Source organism: Brachyhypopomus gauderio, chromosome 16 (genome assembly GCF_052324685.1).
Source record: "Brachyhypopomus gauderio isolate BG-103 chromosome 16, BGAUD_0.2, whole genome shotgun sequence".
In the NCBI taxonomy this organism is placed as follows: Eukaryota; Metazoa; Chordata; class Actinopteri; order Gymnotiformes; family Hypopomidae; genus Brachyhypopomus; species Brachyhypopomus gauderio.
Window position 1 is genome coordinate 7581046 of NC_135226.1, and position 20321 is coordinate 7601366.

General features: G+C 44.6%; 1 protein-coding gene across 1 annotated transcript in view; it reads left to right on the forward strand.

The window, feature by feature from the left end:
* Nucleotides 1-1814: 1814 nt before the first annotated feature.
* The window catches only part of LOC143478139 (roundabout homolog 1-like), an 82960-nt gene continuing 64453 nt past the window's right edge, over nucleotides 1815-20321 (forward strand). Inside the window, exons 1-3 of the mRNA XM_076977094.1 lie at nucleotides 1815-1937; nucleotides 2154-2300; nucleotides 18721-18864. Coding sequence (XP_076833209.1) covers nucleotides 18771-18864 — 94 coding nt within the window. The 5' untranslated portion in view covers nucleotides 1815-1937; nucleotides 2154-2300; nucleotides 18721-18770. The remainder of the gene's footprint in view (nucleotides 1938-2153; nucleotides 2301-18720; nucleotides 18865-20321) is intronic.

The window sequence follows — 20321 nt, forward strand, 5'->3', positions numbered from 1 at the left end:
ATATGGGTTAGATCTTACTTATGCTCAATGTAGTTTACTCTGCCCCAAGCCACTACAGATGGGTTTCAGGATTTAAATGTAAAACAACGAGGAAGGAAAGTCTGACTATGTGATTTCTTTTCTCGAGGCATCATGGAACTCCAGATGGAGGATGCCTTATACATACTGATGGAGATCTTCTCAGCTCGGTCCATCTGGTCTACGAGCTCACAAATCTGTCGCCTGGTGGCATTCTCAAAACTAAAAATGATGTTGTGAATATTACATGTGCGTCTCTCCTGAACACATAGTGTTGCACTCCATTCTTGTTCCACTATGGTCTTGTGGTCCATTCCACTCCCTCGACCCACGATGCAACACTGCACATTTAACGGCTATTGTAGGTTTGTATGAATCGTGTTCATGTGAAGCAGAGAACGTATCTCCACAAATGTGGAAGCCCAGAGAGGCGTCTGCAGTGAGAAGTTAACCATCTCACATTCTCCCACTACACAGCTGTCGTAGCCGCAGTGCAGCGCCGGTCGGTCTGGTTCCTCACGTCAGCGCTCCAGATTCCCAGTTATGTTCGTCTACAAAGGAAGAGAGAGCTTGAATATCCACTCCTGGATGATGCGTGGGTGCTGCGTATCGCGTTCGGATAAGCAGGTCGAAGGTGGCGGTTGGTTCTGAAGCTGAGAAAGTGACCCCACGGCACACGCGGTGAATTTCAATCGGCTGAAGCCACGATGGGGAGGGTGAGATGAACACATGTCGAAGTGCAACCAGCACACAGATCCTGTCACAGTGCAACCACAGCAGTTCATGAACACGGTTCTTTCATTCCTTTACAGAATAGTAGAAAAGACAACTTTTGTATATACGGCATTTCTTAAAGTCACAATTTGTATACAGAATCATCTAGCTTTTTTACAGGAGAAGTTACTTTATACCAACGGTTTACATTCAGCACTTTCAGTGCTGAGTAGCCTAATGCTTGTATTTAGGACTACAGACACAGTGCCTGAGTTATCGAGGCATCTCAGTGTTTCATATTGTTCGGGTATTTTCATAAAGTCGTCTCACACATAAAGATTCCATCCAATATTGACATTCGTGTGTCATGCTGATTTGAAAGAAGTGCACAGAGACCTTAACAGTAATTACTGTCACGTAGGGAAACCTGGACATGAACTATCTATCAAAAGAGGACCACATGTAAGTAGAGAGAAGGTACAGTCTCAGCATAAAAGATTTACTAGTGAATGTAGAATTAGCAGCCTGCACTGTAGTATGGGTAGAGTCTGCAAATAACCCATGGGTCAGTCTCTTTGTCCTCTCCTTGGTGAGAGACCATCAGAGGACATTAGGAAGGACTGGGGTCCTTCATTCCCTCTGGACATGGCCCCCATCCCCTGCTGGTCAGCCCCGTTAAGGTGTTAATTGCAGCAGGCTGCAACATAGATCCGGGCGGGACCTTTTGTGGAGAATGTTGGCCATGCAGCTGGAAGAGAGTAGCGTTTGTTTGTGCACTTTGAGCAAACAGCAATGCCAGGTATACATATGCCTGTTGTGATAAAGTGGACCACATCACAGTGAATAAAAGAATATAAAAAAATAAATGGGGACAACATTGTCTCTCATTGTCTCCTGTCTCACGTGCATCTCTCTAGTATGAGAGATATTTCTATTTATATGGGTATCATGTGGGTATTTTTCAGGTACATACAAAGCCCACACTCATTTTATGCTGCACGAGGTTTTGTTCCGTCGCAGTGTTGCTAGGTGATCGCGACTAGCATCTTAATTGACAAAAATGTAAGAAGTTAATTTCTAGGTCTTAAGTTAAAAGGAAGCTGCCCCAGGTATTCGCTCCAGGACGTACCACTTAAAAACCGCACCTGACAAAAAAATTAAGCAGAGACCTCTTTGAATGTGCTTGGAAATCCCATCGGTGTGATGTAAGTCAGGAGTGGGACTCAAATCAATCCACGATTCACAGCACCGTGTCGTCTCGGCGCAGTTTCAGGAGAAAACAGACAGACAAGGAATAGTTTGTACACCTTGCCACGCGATCTCTTAATGAGTAGTTGCAGTTAAACACCTCTCTCGATCGGGCACCTCAGTCTCTCCAACCATCTTCTCTTTGTATGTTTCTTCCTGCGTTTGAACACCAGTCACAGGTAACGACGGAGCTGCGTCGGAACCTCACCAAGTAGTGATACCGACCATCGAGTGGAAAGTTGCGTGCGTTTGCTTTAAGACATGGACGTGTAGTGTCTGTTCCAGGATCAGTTAAACGTCAACTGCGGACGGGAAAGTAGGTAAGTGTTACACCGTAAATTCAGCTTTCCGAGCTGTACACCCGGCGATGCGTTTCAGTATTATCGGTAAAGCGAGGGTGAAAGCAGTGAATAACGTAAAATATATTGAGCTTAGGAACACATGGCGAGTTCATGCATCTGAATGTTAGTGCCAGTGTGTTCTTTACGGTGTATCGACAACTTTCACTGCAGCTACGGAGACGCTGCATCAGCCCTGAAGCAGTTACGTGCCCGCGGCATTACGATCTCGCTGTACAAACGATCTATATCAGTGGACTGTTATTCCGCAGAATCTGATGACCATTTGCAGCTTGGAAGCTTGAATACGACATGCTTGGATGTTTCAACTGTATTCATTAATCTCGTTGTTCATAAGGTTTCTCGTTTAAACTTTTAGGGTGAACGTGCAGTAATGACAACTAGCATTGCCAACGTCTTTTGGCATATTGGGGTTTAGCTTACAATGTTCATTGAATGGATTCTCTTAAGTGTAAGCGAGCCGTCCGAATCCTGCTGTTGGGGTTTTTATCACTGGTTCTGAAAAGCTTCAATGGGACACTGGCAATAATATTTTGGTTCGTCGTAAAGACTTAAGGAAGGGAGCTGTCCTAAGACTGTGGTGCTGAAAGTTTAAACGTGTGCGTATTAGTGATGTATTGGACTCGCGATGTGCACTGAATACGTGATTTTTTTCCCTTTCTGCCTGGTAATGTCCTTCTTAAATGTATGAAATGGAGAATACCTCCATGAATTAATCATCACTCACAACGTGCCGAGTTTGTTTAATCCAGTGATTATAATGTGCCGCGGCGGTGGGCTGTCCCCAAGAGAAATCAGCGTTTCAGGGTCTTTTAGTAAACCTGAAGATATTGCAAACTGCAATAATTAATAGAAAACAAAGCACTTTTATTGCATATATAATATACTGGCATCTGCCACAAAAATATTTATCTAAGATTACATATATTAATTATATAAACATATAAAATTACAAATTACATCTATCTTTATACACCTCTGTAACAAAATGAAATGTTGTGTATATATATATATATATATATATATATATATATATATATATATATATATATATATATATATATATATACATATATATATATATATATATATATATAAATGTATATACTTTTTATTATTTCGTGCATAAAGCTGCCCCTACCAGTGAGTACCTAGTTGTTAACTAATGAGTGACGACATCTTTAGCGAGTCAATCTGGCTGTTGTAGCACGCGAAGAGGCTTCAATGAAATCTCACCGTTCAGCCACGCTGAGTTTATTTTTTTCGTGGTTTGAAATTGTTGGCCCGCAAGACTGCTGTGCAATTTGAGTGTGCCGTTCCTGTGTGCTGTTTACCACTGAATTGTAGTGGTTTTGTAACTTTTCCCTAATACCAGTCCTCCAGGAAGCCTTTGCCAACCAGTAAAACCAGTAAAGTGTGACTGGTTTTAAATCCCATTCCTTGGGGGGGTTTTGATTAAAAAATGTGAACTCGAGGATTTTGGGGAGCGCGTGGAGCAGTGGTGTGTAAAATACTCTATTTCTTGTGGCACCCTGCATTCGTGGTCTCACATGTGACCTCCACCATAGCAGGTGACTCACCTCACTGAAGTCCTCACTGTCATGTCAATTTCTCGAAAGCATGCCCCGGTAGATGGCTTTGGACCTTAGCCAGCCGAAAGAGATTACTATCTCCTTTCCTATGGTCCTATCACTTCACAATTCAGCAAACATAAATAATCATCTGGGGGTTAGCAGTGTTTGTTCAGTACATTATGTGACCCACAGCAGTAACGTAATAGGTTATAATATTTTCCTTCATATTGTGCAGCTGTGTTCTATGGTTCATTCCTGTGTTAGCTGTAGAGATGTTGACCTACTAATGCCACTGACCACCTTATGATGTGGCACTTTGTACTGTACTGCATGCTGAATTGCCAGAAAGGTCGTGCGTGTTTATGCTCTTAGGAGTTTGTGTAAGTGTAAATATATTCTCCCCATTTTCTGCATTAAAACATGCTTGTGTAAACACTCATCAAAACAACTGCAAGGACATTGGGAAAAAAATCACATTTTCCCAGTTGAATCATAGGCCTTGATTCCAGACTAACGCTACGGTTTGATGGTGCATTTGTATTCTCTAACAACTTTACAAGCACATTGTAGGTTGAAATAATAATAATTCAGCAAACTGAATAGATGTGATCTGGTTTAGTAAATTCAGCTGAGGCTCCTCCCGTCTTTCAGTAAAGTCCAGGTAGGTCTGCGTGGATTCATAATATATTTTTCTGTAAGCATCTCCCTGGCCTCTTGAAAGTCTCATTGCTGGCTTGTCTCATGGCCATGATAAATACTCATGCGGTGTGATTACCTGTCCAGAACATGTCTCTCGGTAGCAAAATGAATCTCTGCAGCCTGCATCTGTGTTCCTGTCCAGCCGTCCCCCGCCGTGTCCCCCGCCGTGTCTCCTGACGCGTCTGCTCTTATAAATGCTCCACCAGTGAATGGTAAATGTGAGATTGGGTGGACTTCAGAGGGCCTGGATTTATTATTATTCTCTTTCAATCTATATTTCTGTGTGCAACTGACACTGTCTCAGAGTTTAGTTTGAGGTTCTTTCTCATTCTCTCCCTCTCTCCCTCCCTCTTTCTCTCCCTCTTTCTCTGTTTGTTTATCTCTCCCCTCCCCTCCTCCTCCCCTCTCTCTCCTGGCCAATGTAAACATTTTGCATCTTAGTTTTTAATCTTATAAATGATCACAATCTCCCTTGGTTGTATTAATGGTGTGTTGGGGGAAAATACTAAAGTATTGCTGATCTACTATCAGAAATAATATGCTGCAGTCACACAACTGCTGGTCATTGTGTAAGATCTTACAGAACAGTGCATGATAAAATAAGTGTGTTTTTTCCATTGGCAGCATTTTTATAATGCTAGACGAGGTGGCATCTATAATTCTGTGAACGTTTCTCACCAGATCCTTTAACATGCTGCAATAGCTGCGCGCTGTGGTCAATGAAGCATTTTTGTGCAGATTCAGAGATATGCTTTTGAAGCATTGTCCTGTTGGGAGATCCAACCATGACCCAGATTTTAATCTAAAATCTTCCTTTATTTGTTGTAGTCCTTTATTCCATGAATTCACAGGCCCATGGTAAAGAAAACAAAGGAACAAAACCATCCATCTTCACAGAATCATAGATCCATCACTTCCTACATTAGATCCTTCTGAATAGACTAAACCCTCGTTACACCAAAGGTGCCTTTGGTATTTGTTGCCAAAATCAATTTCTGTATCATCTGACCATAGAAATGATGACAGTTTGGAGACTTAGTCTAATGCAAACAACCATTGTGATTGGCCAGCTGTGATTGGTCAAACTTTTATCTAACCATCCAATAGGTTTAGTATCTCAACTACTGTCTTAATAGAGTATTACAGAGTATTGGGCTATTTTTGCACAATTGTTGCCTGTGTTATCAACATCAACAGCCTTTCTCTCATTTAATTAGTACATGTTTAGTTTAATGGTGATGGTTATGTGGGCTTTGACCTGTGTGTCGCTTCTTAACGAAACAGGAAGTCAAGACTGACTGCTTAAGAGTTACTAACCACTTAAAAAAAGAACGGGTATAAGTGTGTGTGTGTGTGTGTGTGTGGTTCTGTTTGTGTTTTAAAGCTTAGATTTCTGCATATTTTCAATTTATGAATGTATATTTATAAACCAGTTATTTTCTTTATAGTCAAACTATATAAATTTAAACTATATATAACAGTGGGGAACCGTCAGGGCCCTCTACGCCCTCTCAGAGGGCCTAAAATATTCTTAAAGCATTATATATATAATTATCCAATTTTATTTTATCTACTTACAGTTTGACATTCGACATCTAAACAATTACAAAAATATAAGCAAATAAAATATTCACCCGTGTCTATTCAATCTGTGTTGGAAGGTGAGGGGTTGAGTGGAAGCCTGTGAGCCTGTGTCTCCCCCTATCAGGACTGTGATGCCCGCTGTTCGTTTACAGAGGGCCTGGCAGTTATAATTCAGCGCAATACCAGTTTCAAATGACAGCAAAATTGACCAATCATATCTTCTCTCTTAGTGGGCGGGCTTAACTGTATGATAATTTCCGCCCGCTGTGGCGACGCTAGCTGTCGTTAGCACCATCGCTAGCTAGTTTCGAATCATCCCTTTGACGTCCTCGTGCGCGTTGTTTACATATTCCGCTTCCGAGAACCACGGAGCTGTGAACCTTATTTTGTTTGGAAACTTATTTTGCTTAAGATGTTATCTAGTACAGATATTATTGTTTATTGCGTTTTTAAAGCTGTACTGTCGTCTCAGTTTTTCTTTATTTAGTTTATTAAGAAAGGAAAAAAAAAATTCGGGGGGGGGGGGGGGGGGGGGGGTAGCGGGCCCAGGTTTAAAGGTCACGGTTCGCTACTGATATATAAACTATAAATAACTATTTATAACTATTTAATTAGGCACTGCACTGCAATAGTTTCACTGAAGTGCTCTATACTTTCTCTTTTCTGCGTAGTCATTTAGTCCCTTTAGAACAGTTTAATTGCTGTTCAACAGGCAGGTGTTTTGTAAGCCTAATGCTGTTGACACCTTTGGTGAAGGGGTTTTATGAGTAGCCCGTAATGCATCAGGGACTGTGTTCCACTGGGTTCGTTTCCAGTCTCCAGTCTGGCTGGGCTTGGCCCAGGCTTGTGCCTGTCATCTAGGAATGGCTACGGGTTATGTGGCTGTTCTAACAGCTGATACACAACCGTGTCAGAAAAACACAGGAACAACTCTTAGGAGAACCTTTGGGTTCCTTTGGGTTGCTCAGTTGCTCATGTTCTGCCCGAAATCAGCTCTCTAACCTAAGGCTCTCCATCCTAGGGGTCTCCATCCTAGCGGACTCCATCCTAGGGGTCTCCATCCTAGGGGACTCATTCCTACGGGTCTCCATCCTAAGGGACTCAATCCTAAAGGTCTCCATCCTAAGGGAATCCATCCTAAATGTCTCCATCCTAGGGGTCTCCATCCTAGGGGACTCCATCCTAGGCACCCTAAATGTGACAGCGGCTTTGATGTAGCATCAGGCAAGCCCTGCAGTATCTCACCTTCAAACGTGCCCTTGTTTCTCCAGAGCAACAGCTGGTGAGAAAACCCCAACGCCATCTGTGGGCAACCCACCGCCGACAAACATTTAACCAGTTAGGGGAAAGAAACGTTCACCTTCTCCCCTTTTGTGTGTGTGTTCCTACTGCAGCGAATCGCTGCATTATTTAAAAGGTTTTAATGTCATAAAACAGCTTGATGCTCAGCAGGTGGCCGTTTAAATAATGGGGCGGTTTTTCATCCTCGGTTCTGTTTGATTGTGCTTTGGAAGCCAGGACTTCCCCGTCCCTCCCGTGGGCCCAAGAGAACTGGGCCAATGCGGCTGGTGCGTCCCCCGAGGCAGGGGTCCCTTTCTGTCCGCTGCCCACTTCTGTGGGACCACTTCCTTTCCTAGGGAACCAAGGCCTGGATTTCAAGGAGCCACGCTGGTGCTTTTCATGATCAAAGAGCATCGCTGAAACCACCGGGGCGAATTACGAGTTCCTAAACTGTGCTGTGCTCTCCCAGAACAGAACCAGCTAAAAGCGGATCTTATCAGTATTATAATGCTTGATTCGCACACATTCAGTAGCAGCATGGCATTTCATTTTTATCAGAGACAATAGAGTTGGGGGTGACAGGCGGACTGTGTAAACTGATCAGCTATCCATCATAACTAAACAACTCTCAGCACAACCATTTCAAGGTCAGTAGTGGTGGGTAATCTAGCATGTACAAGGGCAGAAGTGTAATATTGGATTCCACTTTACAGTTTCCATGAGAATTAAAATTTAAATAAAATTTATGGCCTCCGGTCAATGGAGAGACCTTGTTTGTCCTGTCTGCATCATAAGTATTGTGTTAAAATTTAAATTGCTCTGGGAACATTTTATTTTGGTAAATTTAATGGTGAAGTCTTTATTTGGGATTTCTTGATATAGTGGTTTAGCTTCATTGCATAACAGAACTGGGGAGTTTTTCTGGTTTGATGTCTTGAGGCCTGTGCTCCTTACTGAGCTGAATCTCCTCCAGTGTCTGAGTGTGGACCGCTGGTCTTCATCTTCCCGCCAAAACACTTGGCCACGCTCGGAGTTCACACGTCTACGCTGATGTTTGTGTTTCCTTCCCGGTGTTAACCATCAGTCCCGGCAACCCACTGGACTCTGACAGAGGAGTTATTATATCCCCCCTAACCCGCTGGACGGCTTCTCCTGGGGTAGCTGGGGGCATTTAAGTGACACCATGGGCACAGATGTGGGCTGGGCACTATAATAATACCTGCCCTCTGCTATAATCCCACCCCCTCCACAACAGCCCCTCACTCAACTTTAGGGTCAAAGGTCAGTATTTTCAACAGCTGCTCAGAACAAGGTCAGTTCATCAGTAACCTTGACCCCCCCTTGTTTGTTCCCTCTCTTAGGGATGTCCCAAAGTCCTACCCACTCTGCGTGATACTCTCAATATTTCCTGACACGCTCTGTTCACTCTATTAGGCCCTTTAATGTAGTATCATAACAAACAAGGCAGAGATTGGGCTAGCTGCCCCTCCCCCTTCCGTCTGGCTGTGTGTCAGCAGGTCTGACTCCAATAACTAAGATGGATGAAAGGGTGGTGGTGGTGGTGGTGGTGGTGGGGGGGGGGGGGGGGGGGGTTGTGTGTGTGTGTGTGTGTGCAGGTGGGGTCGCCTTTGTTTCCTGAATGCCAGCCAAAGCCAAGCATCTCGCGGCTTATTGAAATGACCTAATGTAGATTCAGAATCAGTAGGGAAGGATATGGGTCTATATCAGGGAGCAGGAGTGAGGAGTGTCCTTGTGTACGCCTGTGTGGGAGGGAAGGAGTGATTGTGGGGGAAATGAGTTGCAATGTTCCCGCCCCTGATAACACTGTGTAATTGAAATCAAAAGAGAGATCATGTGACTGAAAGAATTTGAGCCCAGAGACAGAGGAGTGAAATGAGAGAGGAGTGAAATGAGAGAGGAGTGAAGTGAGAGGGGTGAAGTGAGAGGAGTGTGAAGTGAGAGAGGGGAGTGAAGTGAAAGAGAGGAGTGAAGTGAAAGAGGGGAGTGAAGTGAAAGAGAGGAGTGAAGTGCCAAAACCAATAAATAAAGCAATAAATTACCCTGGCAATAGTTCTTCAGTGTGTAAATGTGGCATTAATTGTACATTACTTATTCATAAATAATGTAGTGTTATTCTTAAAATGTGTATATATTTTTTGCCTATAGGCGTGAGGAACAGCAGTCTGCCAGCATATGGGGGCCCCATGTTCCTCTGTAGAGGGGCCTAGAGGGGCCCCATATTCCTCTGTAGAGGGGCTCCATGTTCATCTGTAGAGGGGCCTAGAGGGGCCCCATGTTCCTCTGTAGAGGGGCTCCATGTTCATCTGTAGAGGGGCCTAGAGGGGCCCCATGTTCCTCTGTAGAGGGGCTCCATGTTCATCTGTAGAGGGGCCTAGAGGGGCTCCATGTTCCTCTGTAGAGGGGCCTAGAGGGGCCCCATGTTCCTCTGTAGAGGGGCCTAGAGGGGCTCCATGTTCCTCTGTAGAGGGGCCTAGAGGGGCCCCATGTTCCTCTGTAGAGGGGCTCCATGTTCATCTGTAGAGGGGCCTAGAGGGGCTCCATGTTCCTCTGTAGAGGGGCCTAGAGGGGCTCCATGTTCCTCTGTAGAGGGGCCTAGAGGGGCCCCATGTTCCTCTGACCACAGGCTGTATGGTCTATGGTCTAGTGACTGGTGCAGACCACAGGCTGTATGGTCTATGGTCTACCGACTAGTGCAGACCACAGGCTGTATGGTCTATGGCAGGCGTTCTCAACTAAATTTGTCCGCGGTCCAATCTTGGCAGATACCTGTGACCTGAGGTCCGGTGCGGCGGGGGGTGGCGAACGTAAGTTGTTGAGCGGGGGGGGGCGAACGTAAGTAGATGAGCGCGGGGGGAGGGGGGGGGGGTGGGAGCCCCTCTACAGACCACAGGCTGTATAATCTATGGTCTACTGACTGGTGCAGACCACAGGCTGTATGGTCTATGGTCTACTGGTCTACTGACTGGTGCAGACCACAGGCTGTATGGTCTATGGTCTACCGACTGGTGCAGACTCACTTATTTCTCAGTGTATACCTTTATATATCTTTAATGCTACTTGAAGAACAGATATTGAATAATTCACAACTGTTCAGAAACAGGCCTACATCTTTGTACTTTAATAAGGATTTTTCCCTGAAGTTAAACTGACTTGAAATAGAGTTTATTTATTCATTTGTTTGTTTTCATAAGTTGAGCATAAAATGAATTGATGATTTCTTGGAGAAACCTTTCTTTGTACCACTGTACAGCACCTGAGTGTTGAATAATATATTAGAATGTGGTGTGGTGCTTTTAGCTGAACACAGACCCGTCGTCTTAACTTTGACTTTTTGAGTCAGACATGGTCTTCAGGTAGGCTATGCTTCTTGAAATATTTTACTGCTGTTCTCAACTGTGAGCTGGTATACTGATCATTGTTAACTGTGACTTAAACAGACACTGAAGCGTTAGGGTAAAGCCTGTGAAAGCATGTGTCTGAAACTTTCCTTTATTGATTTTCACTATGTCCACACGTCTATGTAAATCTACCGAGCCTTATTTCCATGAAACTTCAATTCAGACTTTTAAATTTCTCTTACATGTTTCCAGTGTGGCCTCTCAGTGACTCATTTATAGTCGTTTCCATGGCGAGCGGATTTGAATAGCTCTGTAGGTATGAATTATGTACAGCAAGTGGTCCCATAAGAGAGAATCACATCCCCTCCCCTGGACCGCAAAGATGAGTGTGTCCCTCGAGCACATTGTGCTGGGCTGTGTAGTCTAAGTACCTCATGGTTAAAGGCCTATGAAGTCTGATCACTATTCACACATGGAGGCAGTCTGGCAGACAGAGGCACCTCAGCCCTGTAAACACAGTTATCAGCAACGACCTGCTGACCTTTGGGGTCAGGGGTCACAAAGGTTATCATTTCATGGGTGTCTCTTCACCTTGGTGTGGCGGGTGGGGGTGGCGTATCAATAAAGGATGGAAATCTCTGTGCCGTCTGACCTTGACTCGCGGTTTTCCATTATCGTCCCACTTTCCTGGCCTCGACGTGTGCTCAGCTACACTGATGGATCTACAAATCAGAAACCGATTCATTACCTACCGAAATGCAAAGAACGAATCACAGTTTTGGCTCAATCACCCGCAGGTATTTAGCCGATAGCAATAAGTCGACGGCGGAGAACGTCAGCACAAAGACCCGTCAGGCCCCACTGAGCTGTGCAGACAAGTTCGCTGCGTTAACAGCGTGCTTAGTCTTGTATGTATGAAGACGCAGACATCAGAAGTCGCAAGACACCGGGGGACGGGTGGCGTCCTGGTCCTGTTCTCCTCGCTGGGAACTCTGTTGGCATTCCAAACCGCTGCGATTGAAAATGCACGTGCAAACAAACTGGAAGCCTTGATAAATGTGGCCCTTTTTTTTTTTTGTCGCAAATGAACGAAGAGTAAATCTGCACGAACGCTGCCAGAATGTGACCGCGGTAATTAATAGCATTTGTGCAAATGGTGAGCCATGCTAGTAATTAATGAAGGCTTCTGAGTGCAGTTTTGTGAGGATTTTTTCGTTATTAAAACGCATTAACTTTAATCAAGCTGGTGTGCGATACTGCCTCATTATAGAAATGCCATTTATTTGTAATCTGAGCGATTTGAATACATTTTTAACCAAGTGAAAATCAGTCTGTCCTGGGTAATTATGGTCTATGTACAATAATCTGCATTGGCAAAGCCAGACTAGCCTATCTGACATATCCCTGTGGAACAGGAGAGAGACCAAGGGGCAGTGGAGTGAGACAGGGCTGATTGACCGCCTGAGTGCGTGCGTGCAGGTGCATCCGTGTTTGCACAAGCAAGCGTTTAAGAAGGTGCTCCTAATGGAATTGCTGGAATTCGGTCAAAAGAGAGATACTGGAACCACTGCCACTAATGATAAATACCCTCATTGTGCTCCACAAATGCTAACAGACAAACTTTTCATAGTGACATGCTAGTGATTTCCTAGACATGGTGATATTCTAGTGATTTCCTAGACATGGTGATATTCTAGCGATTTCCTAGACATGGTCATATTCCAGTGATTGTTTTCCTGACCAGAGGTGTCAAGTAACAAAGTACAAATACTTCATTACCTTACTTAAGTAGAAATTTTGGTTATTTATACTTTACTGGAGTAATTATTTTTCAGCTAACTTTTTACTTCTACTCCTTACATTTTCACACCATTATCTGTACTTTCTACTCCTTACATTTTAAAAGTAGCCTTGTTACTGCTATTTCATTTCGATTTATTTTCGTTCCAGCGTGCCCTCGTTTAAAAAAAAACCCTATCCTGACTAATCGCACCATCCGGATAGAGTGAATTTGATTGTGGTTGGATGAGAAGTATAAACACATAATATAAACCCTATTGGTTTGTACGTGATCCATCGCACCTGCACACATCACGTCACACTCCAATGAGGACATAGCAGACATATGTAGCTTAGTGTAAAGATGTCCGTGGCAGAGACTCAAGAGAATTCCAGTGAAGTGTCCCAACTAAGCACCAGCGAGGAGGTTGTTAGCCAGGAAGACCAACCAACCCTTGTACTAAAGTACATTCATTTTCAATGGGCATATGTGCACTATAGACCCCTGTGGTGCGACCTAAGCTTTTGTCCTTAATGGCTTGTTCCCCCCTTACATTACTTTTACTTTTATAATTTAAGTAGTTTTTAAAGCAGTACTTTCTACTCAAGTAAATGTGTATTTTACTTGAGTAGAAAGCTTGAGTTGATACTTCAACTTCTACAGAAGTATTTTTAAACCCTAGTATCTATACGTCTACCTGAGTAATGAATATGAATACTTCTGACACCTTTGTTCCTGACACAGGTCACCTAATATCAGTTATATTTTTCAGCGCACACTTGGATTTCAAGAAGCTTTTTGAAACAAAGACAAAGAGTCTGGATAAGCATTTGTCAGCTGTCGGTCTCATTCAGTGACACACAGTTGGGGTTCACTCTAGTGAAGTCATGCCACCATTTTTTTGAGTGTCAATCATTTTTTTGAGTCTCACCTGTTTTCTTCTCCTTCAATATAACCAGCACCACAATGCAAATCAAAATAGATATAATGTCAGGATTGCCATCCGGATCTGAGTGTGAGGCCCCCGGGAAGCGACCCGAATGTTTGGCCAACAGCACAATGACAAGTTCTAGGACTGAACAAGTGGCATTTAGGGATGTGTGTGTGTGTGAGATGCAGCGCTCGCATGGCTATTAACATCATATAACCTCCATGCTTACAGCGCGGCTCCCTTAATTAGAGCTGTGATTGGAGGCAGCGATCTGCCCTCCAGATAATGGCTGCAGCAGCCGCTCTGTTGCTCGATTCATCGTCTGCGGACGTCTGACGCGCGGGACACGACGGGACACGTCGAGACTCAGAGGCAAGGCGTGGGCGCTTTGTCCCTGCTGAGCCAATCAGGGTGGCCGGAAGGGCTTTCGAACACGGCACGTGGGACGCCTTAGGGTTGAACGGCAGCGCGAAATGCCTCGTCGTTCGGTGGGTCGTGCGTGTGTGTGTGTGTGTGCGTTGCGTGTTGCAGAGGTCATAGAGTGCGCACCGCAATAAAACAAAGACAGTTAACGGTATGAACTGCAGCACTGTGAACGTGCCGTTAAAAAAAAAGCACGCTCATCTAGTTTTTAAAAAAAATTTTGCAGTTTGTGCATCAGATGTCATCTCCGCTCGACAGTGATGTATCGACACAGAGCCGTAAATGTTTTAGTGTCAGGCTTTGAGCTTAAAACTGTATGAAATATCTCCCTGCCTTGTTGGTAAAGCTCTTAGTCAAATTATTTTCCCAATAGCACTCTCTCGTTGCAGGGCTGGGGGCACTTAACTGTGTCAGCCATGTCATGTCATGAAGCTTTTTAATGCTTACACTTCTTCCTGTACGTCAGTTGGGGCTCGTTCGTCAGCCGTGGTTCAGAGGCCTGGGGTGGAGCTCGCGGGTCTCAGTTGCGCTCATCTCCAGGATATAATCACCTTTTAATTCTTCCTCAGCAGAGCGTGAGAGAGATGACGGATAGATGACCCGGTCCCTCTGGCGAGGAGACCCTTCTCCCTGCTCGGCGGGCGAGCCTAGACTTTGGCTTTTTCCACAAAATTAATCCTCGTTTTCAGTCAGCCTGCTGGTTCTCCCATGTTGCTAATAAGGGTCTGAGATGCTTCGATGGCGTCCAATAAATTCCCCGAACGTCTCCTACAGGAATAATAGCACATCTTGTTAACTATACTGCCATACTCCATGATTTCGGGTTAAATGCCAAAGGGAGACTTTTGTCAGTGTAACTAGTGGTTTATTAAATTTTACTGTGGCACACACACCGCGTGTGGGGAACAATCTTATTGGTAATTATGCCTTTCAATTTTGAACATGAGATTCCTACTGTTTGTTCCAACTGTATAGTCAATCTCTAGTATTTGAACATCTGTAGGTTGCATACGTCCCCGGCTTGTGCAGCGCTCACAAACATGGCCTCTGATAGATCTCCGAGCTCAGCTACTCAGGCTGCACCACGAGGCCGTATGTCCACTGCAGTAAAAGCCCAGAGAAGACTTCCCATTGACATTCATCATACGTTGTCCTGCGCGCGGCCCAATGCATAAGCCCCGGCGTGCACGCGCGCGTCTGTTCTAGCGTGATTGGTGTCAGCACTCTGGCGGGACTGGATATATAGTAGCGAGTCTCTCTACCGTCGGTCGCCTCGCGCTAGTGTTCGCGTTGATCCTTTTATTGTAATGAAGTGGGCCCAAGAATAACGCTCTGTAAACGTGGCCTGTTTAGATCGCGTCTGTCATCTTTACGAGGTGTCGTGGCAGGAGAGGTGCAGGTAGTTCGCGGTGGCAGGCAAAGCACGTGACATTGACACGGGGAAATAGAGCTCGCTTGAGTAAATTGTGCACGCGACTGCAGCCGACCCGCAGGGAGCACGCGCCGCGCTCTTTCTCTCCGGTCTGGGCAGCTCGTGAAGGTCGCAGGTGCGAAGAATGTTTGTTTACCGTCATGGTAAACAGCGGGGCGCGTGACTAAGCAGGTGTTGCGCGATGAGTCAGGACGTCAGATGGCTGTAGACTAACGTGAGCTCGAGAAGTCTGCAAGTGCGTTGGATAGGCCTAGTGATAATTATAAAGGACTGCAGACTACTAGAGAACGAGGCATGACGTTAGTTTTGCTTATATATTTGTCTAATGCATTTGTTGACTGTGCCACAGATGCACACCATCATTTAAACAGCCACGTGCAAAATTGATCATGAGTAAAGACAGACAAAGGTTGAAATAACGGAACCGGATACGGAGCGCGCACCAAGCGCACGCGCACTCCGTGGGACGCATTGTTCCGCGTGGAGGGTGGTCGGAGGTCTTCGCGCTCTGGCGCGTGCCTTGTGAGGAGATGCAGTTTGGAGTGGGATGCAATGAATAAAACGATGGGCTGGTGTGTCCATTATTTGCACGTCTCGCTCTGAAACTGTTCAAGCGAATACACTGGAATCATATCAAAAACATGTCAGAGGAGCTAACACGTGGGTCATTTTGTAATTTGACACTGGCAAATAAACTATGTGCTGTCCTAGCCCTTGCTCTCTCTCTCTCTCTCTCTCTCTCTCTCTCTCTCTCTCTCTCTTTCTCTCTCTCTCTATCTCTCTCATAGCTAGAGAGGCAGAAATTGGAAGATGAAAGGAGAGAGATTAGGCTTGAAGGAACAGTGGGTGTTGTCAGAGGTAATCTGAAGTGCATTTGATTTCTCAAAGCCCTCGCAGCACCTCCCCCCGGTGATTTACCTGCTAAGCCCCCCAACCTTAACACTTCAACCTCCCCTCATGGGACACAGAGCACTATTCATGTGCAAATAGTGTCATGTCATTTTCAAAATGAAAGCCCTAAGTGAAGGAAGTGACAACTTAGTAAGTTCTGAGAATAGGCGGCGTGTCTGGAAACAGGCACGAAGAGCGTGTAGATTTAGGGAGGTTGACATTACGTGCTGTCAGCGTCCTGAAAGAGAAACGGGGAGAAAAGAGTGCAGATCTCTTCTCCTCCGCAAGCTTCATTGTGCCTCAGCTAAACCTTGGGAGGGAGGATTCTCGCCCCCTCTAGCAGCTTAGATTCCTTTACAGATTACCATGGCAGGTTCTCATAGAACACCGAAATAGCTTTATCTCGCTCCTGCAATTAGAACCATCTACATTTATATCTCGTTTCAGGTCACGCTTCTAAACTTTAGCAATCGTGTAACGTTTACATTTTAAAGAAAGGATTTCATTTTTTCTTTTCTTAAGTGGCACAAGAAGACGAATCAATGCATATATCTTATTCAGCTTACTTGACAGCAGACTGTTTGCGCCTCATATGCTTTCAAATCCAACAATTCTATTATAGGATTTTTCTTTGGTTGTTCACACATGAATTTCAAGGGAACTTGTTCTCAGCCATCAGATTAGTCATGTTTGATGATGTGACGTTAAGGATTTCAGTTAGTGATGCTGAACACATTCTGGGTGTGTGCGCTTCAGTCTCAGGTAGAATGGACCATAAATCGCTTTATTTTTCTCTCTCTGCTGGCTGCTGATTTGCTACATAAACGTGCATGTAAATTGGTAATAGGCGGAGTTTCACACAAATTTTCCATTATCTTGAATCAATCCGTTCATTAATCAAAAAGAAATGTATAATTCCTCTTCGCCGTCTGCAGCTGTAAGTGTTGCGTGAGGGGTTATAGGCCATCTTCCACCGAGCCTCTCGGCCAATGGGCTGTCACAAGCATCTCACGCCTGGTAATTGGGTATTTATCTGATTGATTGTGAAAAGCTCTGTGGCAGCCTATCTGACACAATTATCAGGGAGAATTCAATGTCTGTCTCCCCCACCCTCAGCAGGACAATAGCCGGACGGAGAGCCCACTGTGTTATGAATGAGAAAATGGAAAAACATGAAAAAAACCATAGAGTTAGAAGGATAAAAGCATACTTGCCCTCTGTTGTCCAGTTAGGGGCAAACGTTCCTGTCATCACTGTATGCAAATTGCACAATTGTGAGGGACACAATGCATAATTCTATCAGCCTGCCACAACACTAGGAAGAAATAGGGCGTGATAAGGGAGTGTGTTAGCCCACGGCGTCGATCTGATAGGGCCACGTGCTCACGCTCCTCTAATTCGCTGCCCAGGAAACACTTGGAAAGAGAGGGCGAGAGTGTTTACTCAGTGTGCTGGATGATAAGAAAGGGGGAATAAATATTCCAATTCACAGTCCTAGAGCTTCTTCCTTCGCAGTGAGCAAAATGTGTGTGTGTGTGTGTGTGTGTGAGTGTGTGTGTGTCACAGTTGCTGGACAGAGGGAAGAGGCAGTCAACTCAAGATTTTCAGTCTTTAACATGAAGTGATACTTTCCATGAGAAATGTTTTTTGTTGTTTTTTTTTCACAGATCAACAAGCTTGTTAAGACACAAATGTTGACAGATTATTAATTTCACTCGGATGCACAGTCAGTTACCATAGTTACCCCATGCTCATGTTTTCAGGGGTGCATGGGCTGACACTTCATAAACTAAATTGAAAGTGCATGTATGCATATAAACTGGTGTGCAATCATGTATAATATAGTCGAATATTAGACAACCCATAGAAGACTAATATCAGTGGGGCTGTGATGGATTCAGCCCTGTTCTGCCTTTATGTGTGGCAGATTAATAAGTTGCTGCACCTGTAGCTGTTCTGAATAAAACCTGGGAGGTAATTCATTGGATGCTGGTCCTGAGGTAGGGCCAGGAAGTGTTGTCATGAGAACCGTGCAGAATAAATCACCAGCTATATCATGGTAGCTCTTCCAGTCAAATATTTCCATGTTGCACTCTGCTGTTGGCACGCAGCTGTGCTTGCTAAGACTTGTATTCTGACCCGCAGCATCTCAGGACTGAGCAATGAATTGTTGTTATTATTAGCCTTTCTGATGTTGGTAACTGATGCTGTGGGCGTTTGCACAGAAGACCTGCACGCATTAGCTAACTGAAATCATTTTCATCGAAATAACACATAAAGCGCTCACCTGTGCACTTGTATTAGTTAGTTGGCGATTCGTCGCACAGCCGTGCGAAGGTCTGATGCTTTGTCGATGTCTCCTGACCCGTCGCGCTTTGCTTTTGAATCGGATTGTGAATGGACGTGTCTCCGTTTTCCTGTTCCCAGATGAGACGAGGAGGAGAGGGGACCCCGGGGATGCAAGCCCAGTAAACATCATGCGGTTCGCATGGTCGAGGGTCACGGCCTTCATCATCGTTACATTACTGCGGTGTGGGCACTCAGAAGTGGTGGAGCACTCTTTTGTCCCAGGTGAGAGTGAGTGCTTTGTTGTTTCATTAATTTAACCCCAGAGGGCACATCTAGAACATAATCCTGCAAGTGTCCAATGACACCCTCCACTAGCCACTACAACTAATTTGAACAAAGTCTTTCTCTAAACATTCCTGCACAAGTATTCCTGCCGGCTATAATTGAGCTGTGGTACTCTAAACAAGATCGTTTTTATAGTTCTCCTGTAATCAGACTAATGGTGGCTATGTCCTCTGGCTCATTTAAAAAAAAAAACTTTTCTCCATGTTACTCTGGTCTTAAGTGCTTCAACGTCTTCTCAGATCTGTTTGTGTTACTGACACCATTTAAGGAGAAATCAAAGGTTTAGCTTCTCAGTCTTATTTATAGAAGCACAGTCAGTGAACGTAAAGTGGCTGATGACCTGCTCAGTTCTCTGGTAGCTGGGTGTCGTTGGAAGCCTTGAATTCCAGGCAGTACAATACGACTTGGATTGACGAACTGTGGAATGAGTCTTTCTTGTGGCATGTTGTTCATTTTTGACTCACAAATATATCTCGTGCGATTGAAGAAAAAAGTCAGGGAAGGCACTCAGACAGATATTTGTGTGAGTCTGCCAACTGGGTCCTCATAAACACAATTAGATGTCTGTGAATGGGTATGTGAAAAATGTCTGTTAATGTGTGTTGTCATTAATTTTTTTTTTTTAGAATAGACATATTTGGTTCATTATAAGTGTTAAACACTTAGCTAGCTAACACCTGCATGGGAAATGCTGGTACCAGAGAGAGGGTGAACCCGGGCGTGCGAACAGAACTTGCTGACAAGCACTCTGTGCTGTCATAACTAGCCAAATATTCAACTCTAATGTAAAATATCTAGACAGCTTTAGTTTATTTGGTACTAAAGCTCGTCTCTGATTCCTAATTCAGATAACCATTATATTAAGGTTTTTAAAGATCATTACCATTTTAAAACATTGCTTTTCTAAAACCTTCCCATAATGCCCATAAACTATTGTTGAACCTATTGGAACGTAGTTCAAGTTTAAGAAGTCTGCCTCCATCAGTCTGCTTGCTATCAGTTCTTTGTTACTATCTTGATTTCTCATCTTCTTTTCACTAATTCATGGCCGACAGGGTGAAGGCTCTCTCTCTCCTTTAACACCTACTACTGCCCCTCTCCACCCCCCAGCTGCCCATCTTTTCTTGTTTACCTCCTCTCCTTCCATCTCCCCCAGTGCTCCCCAACAACCCCTCCCCATTCCTTCTCCTGCACCCAGGAAACAATTTATTTGTCTTCCGGGGCCGGCACGCGCCCCGCTCGCCGGGTTTGATGTTCTCGGCGGGTGTGTTGGTGTGGGCGGTAATAATTTCCGCCAGGCGCGGCCTCTCCGGGCTCTGTGTCGGCTCCTGCGCGGATACGCCAATAACTCGGGTTCCATATAGCGATGCTAATGATGGAGGCTGAACGCGGCT